The sequence below is a fragment of the Haliaeetus albicilla genome, chromosome 26 (genome assembly GCF_947461875.1).
Source record: "Haliaeetus albicilla chromosome 26, bHalAlb1.1, whole genome shotgun sequence".
Classification (NCBI taxonomy): Eukaryota; Metazoa; Chordata; class Aves; order Accipitriformes; family Accipitridae; genus Haliaeetus; species Haliaeetus albicilla.
The window spans coordinates 19,914,141-19,928,504 of record NC_091508.1 but is presented as its reverse complement, the minus strand read 5'-3'; the positions used below and the strand labels follow the sequence as shown (position 1 = coordinate 19,928,504).

Genomic DNA, 14,364 nt, shown 5'->3' with positions numbered 1-14,364 from the left:
CCTGGGGGGCACCCGGCGAGAGTTAGAGGAGACGGAGGGGGGAAGGACGCGGTGTTTTCCTCCGTGGGGCAGCTCTTGCTTCGTGTTGTGGGGGCGGTTGGGGTGCTGAGGTTGCCGAGAGGGAAATTGTGGTTTTCTTTGGCGCTAACCCGGAGCGATCGGCTCTTTCTGTTCATGAGGGTGATGCTGGAACCTGGTCCGCGCTGGGCATTTGCGATAGGAGGCTCTTGGTCGCACTGCAGAGTCTTTGAGTCTCAGCTTTAAAATTGGGCGCTACGGAAATTCACACGAGGCTGGGGAAAAAAAAAAAAATAGCTTCAGGCTGTCTGGCGTTCGTGAAAATACCGTATCTTGCCCATTCTTTTTATTTAGATCAAAAATAAAAAAGTCCCAACTGGAGTCAATTTGAGGCCTCACAGCATGGCTTGGAGCGTTGTTGTTTATGCTGTTCATCCTCATTGTGTTTTATTTCTCTAGCAGTCAGAAGTGGAGGTAATGCAGTATCTGGGCTGGGGGGGGGGAGAATGCTTGAAGTATATGCAGTATAGTAGCTTTTCATCAATTCTCTTTGCATGCTTTGCAACCGTTAGCACAGCAACTAGTGGGTTGTCTGGTTTAATGAGTATTGGTTCATTAGGACAGCAGGTGTTTCTTGGGTTTGTTGTATTATATAGCAACTCCTGGGAAAATGAAAAGAGAATGAAGAGTTAAAACTATTGGTCTGCTTACTCTGGTGGAGCTAGAGCTGTGGAGAAACACTGGCTTTTAATCAGACTGGATCTTTTTCTTCTCTTTTGTTTTTCTTAAACTTTTTGGGGAATAGACTTTGGTCACTTTTGTGAAGGAAATCCTACTGGGGGGCTGCGTACCCCTAATGTGTGCCTGTCCAGCACAGTAAACACTGCTGCCAGGTGTTTAGTGAAGGGATAGTAGAAGAGAAATGGGAAACGCCTCTCCTGTGGCTCCGTCTGGGTGGCTCTGGCGGGGCATGTGGTGTTAAAACTCCCTGCAGTGCTCTTCAGGCTTGCCCTGCAGGCCTTGAAAGTGCATGTCGATGGAGCCTCTCTGTCTTTACTGCACTGTTAACTGGAGTTATAACTTAAGAGTTTCTTCCTTAACTTCACTTCTATCACAGTGTAGAAACCTCTAGCTTGAAGTAAATGACTCTCAACTCCATCCTGTAGACATGTCTGGGGTGATAGGTGGAACCTCAGGTGACTGTTCAGGTGATAAAGCCATAATGACTGGTATCAAAGTCTTTCTCTGTGTGTTTTTTCTTTGCCTGGGAGCACTAACTCAGGTGTAAGAACTGCAGAAGGTGTCTGTGTGGGCAGGGAGTGCCAGACCTCTTATCTGGGGGGCTGGGGGAGGTATATTCCTTCTAGGAAGAGGGATGGGGTGGAAGGAAGCGTGCCACAAAGAAATGAAAGTATTTGCTCATTTTACTACATCCCTTGGTATTTCCCTAAATTCTGCCTATCCTAAACAAAGGCATCTGTTCTGTTGTTGTGCTCACAGCAGACAATCTGTGTGCTGACTGGGCCAAACTCTTCTGTTTACAGAGACCAAAGTCGGGAGGATCTCTGCTACAGCAGTAATACACCGTATGCATCTTTGCAAAAGAGGTCCTGTGGAACTCTTTGCGCCCAGACTTGCTGACCTTTCTGATGCCATTTATTTCATTGCTGTTGCTACAGCAGAACTGTTAGTCTCAAGGGAGACTTATTGGAAGTACAGGGCTTTGGAAGCAGTTGAGCAGTTGTGACTCTACAGGGCTGGCACGTCTGTGGTGGCCAGCTCCTGGTATTGAACGTTCGATCTCTGGTGGGGCTTGTTGGAAACATCAAGCTCTCTGATAGTGCTCTGCAAACTTGAGTTGAGCAAGTATTACATGAGCCTGAGCTAATGCTTTGCCTTCCATGGGGTTTTGATCTGGTACTAATTTAAGTGCATCCAACGCAGCTGCGTGTAACCTCTGAGGACTTCTGTTGGACAGAATCTGGGCTGTGGGAGCTGTGAAATACCTGCTTGCAGCAGGTGCCTGCTCTTCTCTGCTGCTGCAGATAGTCTCGCTTGCCTTTTTGTGCTGGCTGGCTGACCTTGAACGCGTAGGAAGCACCAAGCCCACCAAATGATTCCCCTGGACCATGGTTCCTGAGAGTATGTCAAGTTCATGCTGGGGACAAGTCTGCAAGTGTTCAGAGAGCTCCACTAAATTTGACCCTTTGCTTTAAAAGGCTACTCTGGAGATTTCCAAGTCTGGGAGTGAGGCATGAGCATGTTCTGGGGAAACCATTGCTGTACTGCATTGACATCTCGGAGACATTATTGATCCCGCGCAGAAAGAATGTTAGATAATGCTGCAATCAGACCAGAAATGTATAAATCTGACATGAAAACTCAGATTAAAGCATGTTTTGTTCCTCCCTTCTGAGCCTCCCTTTCCCTTCCCTTGTTCTGTGTTCTCTTGCAGTGCTACATATTTTCAATAGAGCTGTTGGCTTTTGTAATGTTTACTAACTTCTCTTGATTGTGTCATAAACAGTCTCCATCTCGCTCATTAGTGTCACTACAGTGGGTACCTGACCTGAATGCCTGTCGGGCAATTGGAGTGCTCTCTCTGAGCACTACGAATCTTTCTAGAGAAGGCAACTTTCTCCTATTCTGATTGGAAAACTGAGCTGGAAGAATTGTTGGCCTTTGGACAAGGAAGGCAGCGAGAGAGGGCATAACTCAGCATGGGGGTTAAGGCAGAATAGACTGGTGTTTGCAAAGCAAATTGGGAAGAAAGTCCACCAATGGGGTGGACCTTCCTCTCAAATGGTTCCTGTTCATTTTGCATGTATCCAAGGGATCACAGCACCATGAAATATTCTGATTGTTTTCCAGCTGCTAGTACTTGTAAACTTTCAAAACTTGTTCATTCAAAAGGAAAAGAAAAAAAAGTTACATATTGCTTTCTTTTAAGATACAATTAAATGCCACCTCTTAGAAAGAAAGTAAGTATTTTGTATCTGTCTCAGAGGTGGAAAATCAGCACCATCCCAGCAGTGCTAGTTTTGGTGTTTGTTAGGAATTTTACTGAATACTCAAGTGAATAAGCTGCCTGGTGACAGCTACTGAGTCTGTATTAACTTGGGCTGGATTTGAGCAGCAGCGTGGTGACAGAGCTTTGTGCCTTGTTACAAATCCTCTGAGCCTGAGGGTTGGAGAGTTGTTGGCTCGCAGGACGATGGCAGAGTGCGATTAGCTTGTTCTGTGGAACTGGGAAGGGGCTCAGATGAAGAGAACCCTTTGAACTTGCTGAAGATACCTCTGAACTACTGCGGTAGCAGCTATTGCAGACCCTGGAAATAGCCGAGGCGGTGGCAGAGTTCAGGAGAGGGAGCGCACCTTGCCCAAGTAGCCAGCTGAGCGTCTGGCTGCTGCCACCATGCCGTGAGCAGCCCAGAGGCTGCTCCGCAGTTGGTCTGGCTGTGTGTGCATCCGAGCGAGCAGTGCTTCGCCATGGGCCGAGCAGCCAGGCTGAGTGGGCGGCAGCGCGAGCAAGGAGCTCACGGAACTGGCTGGGGTGCCGATGCCGAAGTAGGTCTTGATGGATGGGTTGGAAGTACACTACTTGTACATCTTTGTCTTATAAAAATACTTGAAGTTGGTGCGGATGACATCTGTCGTGTAAGCAGGATCTGCATAGAAAATACAATGTTAATGTGATTTTAACCTGTTTGAGCTTGCAGGCTATTTTACTGGCTGTTTGTGTCTTTGACTTCCTGGCAGATTTCCCCTGTCTCCTTATTCTGATGCTCCAAATTGCAATAGCTGTCCTCTTCTTGTGTCCAGGTAAGGATTTTCCTGCTGAAAATGACAGCATCACGAGTGCTGTGGCAGAAGGTGGTCTGTCCTGGATGCGCAGGTTTGCAAAGTGGGGGCTAGTTGGCATCGCGGTGAAAAAGTGGTGTTCTGCACCACCAGAAAGCTGGGAATGATGCTTTTTTGTCTCTACTCCATAGATCAAACTTGCAATTGCGTGATTATTGAGAATACTGTTTTAGAGGTTTCTAAAAGATGACAATTTTTTTCGTAGGCCTATGGAGTCAGTCTCCATTAGGCAGAAGGATGTGAAAAATGGGACAAACATTTCTATAATAGCTGTGCTGCATAATAGGTGGCCTGAGCAAAAAAAATTACATGATAGCTTAGCATGCAGTATTGGTTTTGTTGACATCTGTTTTAGGACATCTTGAACAACTCGCTTGTAGTTTCAGCATTTGCGAGTAATGTGGTCATCCCAACACAGAGCCAAGCAGAACATTTAGGCTCCACCGCAGCAGGGAGAAGGACCCTCACGAGTCAGACCTTAGACTGGGAATCAGTGTCTGGCTTTGTTGCAGGTTTCCCCAGGACCTTGGGCATTCTTTTTGGTTCTTCTGCGTCTGACCTTGTGGGATGCAGTGAGAGAAGCTCTCTTCCTTTCTCCCTTTGGTGTCTGATGTTAAATGCATAGGGGATGTGCCTTGTACCTGTACAGTGCCTAGCACAGCATGATCTTCATCTTGCTTCTGACCTCTAGGTGCTGCTGCAATACAAACAATTGTTGTCTTCAGGGTGTTAATTTGACTTGTATGTGCACGTGTAAATCAAGCTGAGATGATACACTGTTTTTTCCCTGTGCTGACTTGCACTTCGCTGACTCAAGTTATGCCAGACCTCCTGCTTTTGTTGTGCCTCTCGCTCCTCGGGTAAGAGCTGTCCCTCTGGACTCTTTATCCCAAAATACTTCACATTGTACGAGGCATTTGTGCCAAGCAGGCTAGAAAGAGAACTTTGTGCATTGGCCACATGTTCGTGGGTTATGTGCTGTTTGCTAGTGTGTCAACTGAAGTTAAATAAGCTTATGTGACTCGTGTGTGTGGCCTGGGGGCACCCCTTGAAGCCAGTTCCCTGTGAGATGAATGTTAATGCTGTCTTTGGTCACCCCAGGGCCTAACTGAGCGGAGAGCTGGGTCTGGAAGCGAGGCAACCTTTTACCCTTCCAGACTGGGATGCGATCTGTGAAGCACGAGTGAGCCACGCTAGCTACTGAGATGCCTTTTGCTAGCTGTTGCATTAGGCATCAGATGCCTCCCTCCTGGGAATGTATCTGAAAGAGCTCACGGCTAACAAGGGAGAAGGGACACTGTCTGGAAAGGGTTCCTATAACCAGGAGATTAGTGGGGACTGGCTGGGGCAGTCTTAAGGACAGAGAAAGTCCTTGGGGTTTGTGGTGGTAACAAGGACCTCTTACAACTGGATCATGGTGACCAAGTGTTGCAATTTAGTTGCTTCCATGGGTGGTGGGTCCCGTTCTGGCTCCTGCTGGATCTTGGTCTTGTCAGAGCTTTTCCTGATGTCTGCAGCATGACTTGCTTATGCCACATGAAAATCTTGTGTGTAATTAATTTCTTTTTCCTGGTGGATATAAGTAATTAGGGATCTGCTGCCTTTTATTTTCAAAGTTAGGGGAGCAATGCCTATTATACCAAAGGATGAAAACTCTTTATGAAGGCTGAGATATTGATTTGTTGTAGAAGAGTGACTTTAAAATTCCTTTGTGACCATTCTTTTCTTCAGCTGAATGCAGCTGAACCATGACTGCTCTGGTGATGATAGCAGAGACTTGGGAGGTGATGGGAGACTAGAAATACCTGGGTGAAGGAGATGGGAGCGGGCTGCATAGCTCAGCTGGCATTCCCCTCCTCCAGTTCAGCGATGAAAGTATTCCAGATGTTGGATTTATTTCTGTTACATTACATAAACCACAGGGAAAAGCCTTGCCTTGGTGTATGCCTTGAGGATAAGTGAAATCATGGCCAGCAGCAGGAAGGCTTAAAATTGGATATGTTGGTAAAATGCTGTAGAATCAGTTTCTTTCCCCACTGTTTGAGGCCTCCAGGCTTGGAGGGAAACATCTGCAGTACATGGTGCAGATAGGAAGGGATTATTTTATGGACTGAGGCTAATAAAATGACTTTGTTTTTTTTTTTAAATGAAGCTCACCAGGATGGAAGATCCTGCCTGGATTCAAACCAGTAGTGTGTGTGTGTGTTCCCATTAGAACAAGAGGTCTCCAACCCTGAAGCCTGGACTGTCCTGGGGGGTGACATTCCCGCTCCTGGTTCCCTGCACTGAGCTGGCCCTTGTGCTTGGGATGTTGCTGGTGCTTTCACCTGGAGGTATGCTTGAAGCTTGAGCAAGCACAGAGGAAAGGCAGCGGGGAGATGGCAGTCCTGGCACAGGGGAGACTTTCCCTTGCAGCTCTGCAGGACCACCCTGCTGCCACCTGCCCCGAGGTGGATCTGAGGTGACCCTGGCTTATATCCTGGGTCCCCTGCACAACCGATGACTTCCTAGCTTGTCCTATGGCTTCCTGCATCCATGCTGTTTTAATGTGTCCCCAGGGCACAATTTTATTATGGCGACATAACCACACGCAGTTTGTGCTCTCCCTAGAGCAAATACTGGTACGTCTCAAGCACCATCTGCCCGTAGAAAGCCCTGCTTTCTACTCTGTGCTGTCTTGCCTCCTCTCCCACAGATCAGGCCTTCAGTCACCAGAGAATATAAACTGTATTTTTTTGTGCTGGTGTGGTTCCTTTTTTGCTCTCTTGGGTTTTTCTGTACTTCAAGTGATGGCCAAACTTGCATTCAGCCTTGCTTGAAGACCAGGTTAGAACTCTGTCAGGTCTTATGCTGCAAGAAGCCACCGGCAGCAAGTTTTCTGAAGTGGAGGGATGCATCTTATTTAACTCTTGATGTTGTTCTGCTTTAAAAGCAATTTTATCTCCAAACTGCTGCTCAAGTATACCTAGTTTCACCCTTTCCAGTCCTGCTCTGTGTATCGCTTTGATCAGCCAGCCCAGCTTCCAAAATTCAAAGCCACTTCCCTGTTATAAAAAACCATGCCAACCAAAGCCATGAAACAAAAATGCCTCCTCCGTCTGGGCATGCAGGCTGTGTAGCCTGACCACAAAGTGGGGCTGTTGAATTCTGGGCCTGGGCTATTTATATTGTCAGTGGGAAAGCTTTCCATTGACTGAGCTGCTCCATCCCTAAAGAGACTTTTAATTAAATGTTAGTTGACAGATCTGACTGTCTAACTGGCTTAGATTTAACTGGTATAAATGGGATATTTTTTTCCCCACTGAAAGCTGAAAAAAGTAGGAATAATCTTGTTGGAAGGCTACTTGCATTCAGTCATGTCTATCTGTTGTTTAATGTAGTAAGCTGATGGAGTGTAAAAAAAAAAAAAAAAAAAAAAAGCCAAACTAAAAAAACCCCACAACCAGAAAGGTAACAGTCCTACCAGTGCTTGGTGAGGAGAAGGGGACGCCAGCTGCCTTTGGCTTGGAGCGCAGCAGCAGCGCTCTAAACAATGTCCAGCAATGTTATGCAACTACCTAGGGAAGGAAGTGAAAATTTATTATTACAGTGCAGTTTCAAGGGCAATATTAAATGAGCAATTTGCAGCACAACCCTGTATTTAATTGACTTAACTAACTTCTCCCAGGATAAAATGACAGGGCTGGTAAGGGCAACAGCCATGGCCTCTGCTCCCACCAGGAGTGGAGCAAATACAGACTCTTTTTAGAATTGAATCTGAAGCATTAGACTGAGAGCCTTCAAAGTGGGCAGCCAAAGCAGTGTAATGGCCTGAGCCTGCAAGTGCCTGACTGATCCCTGTCCTGTTGAAGCCTGGGAAAGGGGGAGCAAGCATGTGCTGAAGCATCTCATTGATATCTGATTGCTCTTCCTTATTTCAGTGGAAGCAATAAAAAGATCCCTCTGCAAGGCCCTAGAGTGCTACTATCTGATCACTAACTTCAGGGTAGAAATAAATAGCCTAAAAATCTTCTGCTATTCCCAGTTTTTTTTCACCAAGAAGATTTTGCCCAAGGATGACAGGCACTGGAACCACAGGCCTTTCCTTTCTGACTTTGAGATTAGAAGTGATACATCTATAGAAGCTTCACTTCTGCTGTGAGTCAGTAGCTCTGTGCAGCTGCTAAACCTGAAGGAATTTTGAATGAAGAATAATGGATTGTCTTGTTTCCCCTCATGCTCTTCTGTTACCCTTTGCATTTACACACTCTGGAGCCGCCAGAGGGGCTCTTCTCTGGGAGTTTGGGGCTAATGCATCTTTCCTCCAGATGCTGCAGGAGAAAGATTAAGAAAATGGATTTAAAATGGGGAAAACACCTATGTTATTGGTTTAATGTAACTCAGTGTAGAAGCCACTTCATGTTGAGCCCTGGCTCCACCTGAGAGCAGATGTTTTGTCTTGGAAGCTGCTTTAAAAAATGTATGGATAAAACATAGGGCTATCAGTTGATATATGCGGTTCGGTCTCTGAGCCGCAGAAAATGACGGCTGCGTGATGCTCCTGGGAAGCAGCTTTGAACATGTGCCATGGCTCCTTCCCTGCCCTGGAGATCCAGTTCCATTTCTCTCCCATGCTCTTGTCTGCCAGGGAGCAGACCGAGATGGCTTGTGCAAAACTGAAGCGCTGCCCCTTCTGAGCCCCTTTAATGGATGCTGTGCAGAGCTTGCTGTGGACACGGGTCTGTCTGCTGATCCATGATGAGACCTGGGGCAAGTTATTTGATTTGCAGCCTTGCTCATGCTTGCCTGCCCTGTCTAGCCTGTGGAGGAATGACTTCTGCTATAGGATTGTGGCAGACTCAGCCCAAGGAGACCAGCTTTGCCCTGGGGCTTGCAAGTGTTGTGGCAATAAATAATTAATGGTTGCGTTGAGTTCCCAAGGGGAAGCTCCAGCACACCACTGGGACAGGCAAGTGGTCCGTGTGTGTGTGTGTGTGGTAGAGTTTCTCCATGCCTTGATTAAAAAAGCTGCACAGCTGAGTGTATTTATGGGTAGAACAGAGGGATTTGCTGTGCCAGATGGCTTTGCTAGATTATATGTTTCCATGACTTTCTTGATGCTCCTGCGATTATGCAGACTACAGGGCTGTATTTGTTCTTTGGTGGGTATCCCAGCAGGTGCCTTTTCTGAGCATTTGCCCCACACAGCATGCAAAGGCTTGCTGGTGGGTACCTCCCTGGGCGCTTTGGTGTAAACTGCTACAATTTCCTATGCTCCGGCTTGGAGCAGCTTGAGTGCAAATTAGCTGTGGGGCAAGCTCTCCTGTGATCCACACTGCAGAGTTGAGGTTGTTCTTTGTGCACTCCATCTGTGGAATATCCATTCATGCCTGAGGAGAGCTGGAAAGTGCCAATTAATATTCATCTCTCTGGGGCTATTTGTTAATTACTGTTATTCATGGTTTGTATTACAGTACTGCCTAGTGTCCCATGCTGCTGCGCCAGACTGAGTGGATCCTGGAAGGGTTATATCCGTTCCAGGGTTTCAGAGCACTTGGTAAACATCAGTATTTTATTTCAGCCTTTCTGGGAAATATTTTTCCTGTTTTCAAGGGTGAGAAATTGTATAGTGTTCAGGGTGAAAGAGAATATAGGTGGCAAAGCTGGGAGCTGAATGTTCTGACTCCCACTCCTTCCCTTCAGCTCTTCCTTACCCACGTCACGGTGAGGTTAATTGTGAATTGGAGACCTTGGCTTCATCTTTTACTGAACTGTGCAGGGCAGCACAGCACTTGCATTGCATGATATTACAATGGTTCTGCTGTTCTGCTTAATATGGGAGGGAGCAAAAGGTTGTTTAGAAGGAAGTCACCAGCTGGTGAATTAAATACCAGGCTCTGCCCATTTACAAGGTGTGCCTCACGAATGTGGGGGGAACACTGCAAACCACAGGCCCTGGGAGAGGAAAAGGAGCAGCCTGGGTGGCCATGGGGTCTGGTCACCATGAAAAGCCTAACGCCAGGTATTGGTCTGAAGAAAGCAGGATAACAGTCCCAAGTTGTTAGAGTGCCTAGCCACTTGTGACTCTACATAGTTCTCTGTCTCTCAGGCTTTGAGAAGAGAGCAGTTAATTTAAAAAGGGAGAGATGTACACAGAAAAATGTTTCGTGTCAGAAAATCGCCTGCAAGTTAAATCACATAACTGAGTGGAGTTCCTGGGTGCCCTGCCTTGAGGGGTGGTTGTCTTTGGGGTATGGTGAAAGATGGAGAAAGGAAAAACACACATCTCAATTCTTCCAGTTGGGCAGGAAGCTTTTGGGATGGGCAGTGGCTGCCAGTGCTTTGAGGAGGGTCCAGCTGTTACTGTACTCCAGCTATACTCTTGTAAAGTTATTGTATCGCAGCTGATACTGCATCAGAAAACGGCCCCTTTTTTAGCAACTGTCTGCAAAGATTTGTATTGAGAAAATGGCACTGGGGATTGTATCTTGCTGCGAAACACAGAGGCCATCAGATCCGACTTGTTTACTGGCCAAACTTTCTGCAGCATGAAGGCAGGAAAATAACCCCCTAGTGACTAAATAAATGAAAATATCTAGCATCATAAGTATTGTGTGTTTCTCTCCCCTTTCGGACAAATAAGCCCTTCTGATTTTAGCAAGGACTAGCTTGCTTGGGAAACCCATGGGCCAACATCTCATGGTGAGTGAACAGGGACTTGCATATATAAATGCGGAAGAATGTCCTGGAACTGTGAGGCTCCACGTGTGCCTCGAGGCATTTCCTGGTCTCTGAGTTCAGCCGAGTGTCTGAGCTCCTGCACAGGTCTAAATAATAAAACATATGAGTTCACTGTGACACGCCCAGAACTTTAAGGCTGCAGCCCATGGCCAGCTCTGGTATCAATTGCTTCCATCAGGGCTGTAATCCAGGGAACTGCAAGCACGAACTAGCTGGTTGATTGAAGTTTGTGGTTTGGTGCTTTCCTGGGTAAGGCCACTGGAAAAGGGGAGACCGTTGTGTTATCTGCGTTCATCCCTTTCATGTGCACTGGGAGTGCGAACAGCAGAAGTGTGCCAGCAAATACCATGGGTTCTGTGAGGAGATCCTGTTTGACGGGGAGCTTTGACAACGTGTTCAGGTGTCTAAGGAGTTAATGATGAAATGGTTGAAAATACCCACTTTTTCTAAATCTGCTGTTCTGGAAGAAAATGAAAACTCACTCTGCAAAATGTACATTTCCTTCAATAAAGCCATTCTTTGGCATCAGTGTTTTTGGCAGAAAGTTGTCATCAGTCATGCTGTTGAGTGAGCATTTTGCGGAGAGTTGTGTGAGAGATCAGCAGCGGAAAAAGAAAGCCTGGGAAAGCTGCATGGGTGTCTGAGACACTGGTCACCAACAGAGGTGTCCTGGCTGTGCCATGTGTCCGTGGGAAGGAGCTCCAGGGCCATAAGCTGTGGCTCTGTCCTGTCACATGGCTGATGAGCACGTGGGCTCACCACAGAGCGGGTGTCCTCTGTTAACGTGGTCTGTGATCTCTGAGACTGGACTGGTCCCAGTCCCAGCATCCAGGACTGTCCCTGTTTTAAAGCCAAATATGCAGTGACACAAGGATGAGGAGTGAGCAGAGAAAACTTGTGTGCCTTGCTCTTAGCTCCCCTCCACTGAACAAAACGATGTTCTCCTGTGATGGAAATCTCTCTTTCTCCAAAGACCTTGGATGAGGGTCTGATCAGTGTGATTTCAGGGGGTCCTTTCAGGTTTGCTGAAGCAGGGTCAGACTCCAGCTGTGCTCAGTGAAGCTCCAAGCCCATGTGCAGAGGGTAGAGCTCACCTGTCCAGGGCCAGGGTGGCTGTGCTAACAGCAGCCTTAGGAAGGGAAGGAAGGAGATGCTTTACAGACCTGGCTCCAAACAAGAACTGAGTCATTTGTCAAGGCTGACGGCACTCTCGGAGCTGGTTGCCTGAGGCTAACATGGCACGCAGACAGGAGATGTAAAAATACATCTATCTATGTACACACACAGATGAGAGAAAAGTAACAGCTCAAAATGTGTGACTGGAATTAAAAAAAAAAAAGAATTCCCAATTAAAGCCATGTGTGTTGGAGGATGTAACTGCTCCTGAAAGGCTCATAGATGCTGTTTGTACAGCACAAATGCAGCCACTCCGTAATGCCCTGGATTAAAAGAGGCAGGCTTCTCCAGCACACAAAATCTGTGTGGAAGCAGTGTTGTTCCTGCATGTCAGCAACTTCCACAGCCCACCACCCTTACGGGTTAAGGTAAGGAGCTGCCTTGTCACCTCTCATTCTCCCTGTTGCTGCTGCCTCTGCTCCTGAAGTGCATTTCTCTGTGCAGCCTGCCGTTGTGCCATGTCTTTCTTTCACTGCTAGATGATGATGTCTCTCTATGCAGGAACAGAGATATTTTTTTTCTGAAGGCATGCATTATTCAGTAGTCAGGATAAATGAACTCCCTTGATTTGGGCATGTGTGTAACCCAGATGCTATATCCTCCCTTCTTTCACCAGTGTAAGGGAGGAGGGGAGCAGTGAATTCTTTCAGTGCTTACGGAGCAGTCTGTGTTCTGTATAAAGCCATTGCAATACCTCTGAGGTTGCAACAAGGAGCTAACCTAAACCTAAAATAGGTCTGTGGAGAGATCTCTACTATCCATTCCTGCTTATTCTGTCTCCTTAACTGCGCATTTCCATCAGGCACGTAATACATGATACAACATTAAGCTTTTGGCTTCATCCTTTCTATGTGCACAGTAACAAATACTTGCTGTGCCAAGGGGGACTTTGCAGCAGCAGGGAAGGTAAGGGTGAGAAAGAAATATGGAGGATGGGAAAAAAAAAAAAGGAATGGGAAGTTAAAGCAATGAAGGATGTGGCCTTAGGAAGCTTGATTTGGAAAGGGTGTTGGGTTCTGCCTCTAACCCAGCAGGTGTTGGCTATAGGTGTGGTGCAGCTGTGGGGCTGGTTACTGCTCTGTACAGTGAAGGCAGAAGAGCCTGGTAGGCTGAGGCTCAGTTCCTGCTCTCAGCTGGACTGGAAGCCTTACCTGGTGTCCTAGGGATGGGAGAGTGTCTGCTGTGGCATAACAGTAGCTGTTGTGTCAGATGGGAGAGAGAACTGCCAAGGTTTGGAGGGAGTCTAGGATATTTTGCTGGAGCTGGATGTGCTGCAGGCCTTTACCCTACTTTGTGAGGAAAACAGAGGAGGCTTTTTGGCATAGAAAAGCTTAAAAATCTGATGCCTCATCCTTTTATTCCCTTTACCAAAGGCTCAATTCCAAGAAAGATATAAAAGAACATAATTTTGGTGGGGTTTTTTCCATAATAAGTTTTGCAATTCGCTTAAAAAGCAAATCATTATATATATAACTCATGATTTTGTGATTGCAGTGAGAAAATTATTAGGGAGACTCTTAGCATTTTTGCTGTATCCAGGGAGACTTTCCAAGAAACAAAATGTTTGTACAAATTCCTTCTATGGAAGAACAGGACCAGAGGCCATTTCCCAGATGCAAAGATGGACCATGCTATGATGTGTGTGGCAAACTCATATAGTGATATATGCTTGCCTGCTGTTTACACATGTGATTGCATCACACTAATACCACAGTGTCAGAGCAAAACCTGACATGGTGCTGTTTTGGGGAGGAGCAGGGACTTGCCTCTGTGCACTTGATTCGTACAGACGTTCAGTGTAGCGGTGCCAAGCGTTTCCAGGGTAGATGTTATCTGTGGAGCTATACTAGGACAGAAGTGCTAAAAATTTGGGAAAATGCGGTGGAGGACTAAGCCACACAATCCTCTGGAAGAAGTGAAACCAGCTTGCAGGATGCTGGAGCTCCAGGGTTTTCCCTGCACAGGCAGCAGACACCCGCCACAGACTGTGCCACACAGTGCTAGACAATGTGTCTGTTCTCCTCGGATTAGCAAAGCAGAGCATAATTCTCACCTTGCGTGTGAGCTGCGTTGCTTTGAGGCGATGGCCTGGCCTTCTGGGAATCCTGCTATGCTCTGGTTTATAGGCCTGCAGATTAATCTGATGGCACACATAGATTTTTCCATAATGCTATGAAGAACCCAAAAGCACTTTGCTCCGGTTCTGCTGAGTCTGGGTTTGCACAGAGGAGCTGCAGAAACTGTGTCTAGAGATGCTGGCAAGGGCTGCAGAGGACCCCTGGCTAATATCTGAGCTTTTGGGGAGCGTCTTTTTCCTGTTTGTTCAGACAGATGTAGAATATTACCTTTACAAAATCCAGAGGGGTGCTCTATGGGTGTGCAACAGCCAGGGAGAACAGCAGTGTGCTGCACCTGAGCTCTCACACTGTTTGCCAAGGCAGCCTTTTAAATGCACGAGTGGGCTGATTTCCGATTTTTAGCACCCCTGAAATTTCCAGGGAGAGCACAACAATGCTTTTAACAGCTCTCAGAGCATGAGACAGCTGCAGAAAAACAATGTAGAATTGGTGCAATCTGCTCTGCTACAGC

General features: G+C 46.8%; 1 protein-coding gene across 3 annotated transcripts in view; it reads left to right on the top strand.

Moving 5' to 3' along the window:
- GPSM1 (G protein signaling modulator 1) overlaps positions 1 to 14,364 on the top strand; it is an 82,255-nt gene that overhangs the window by 314 nt on the left and 67,577 nt on the right. The window contains exon 2 of one of the 3 annotated variants that reach the window (XM_069771107.1): positions 3,778 to 3,840. The exons of the other annotated variants lie outside the window; for them this stretch is intronic. Within the exon in view, the coding sequence (XP_069627208.1) occupies positions 3,778 to 3,840 (63 nt within the window). The remainder of the gene's footprint in view (positions 1 to 3,777; positions 3,841 to 14,364) is intronic. 3 annotated transcript variants of the gene reach the window in all.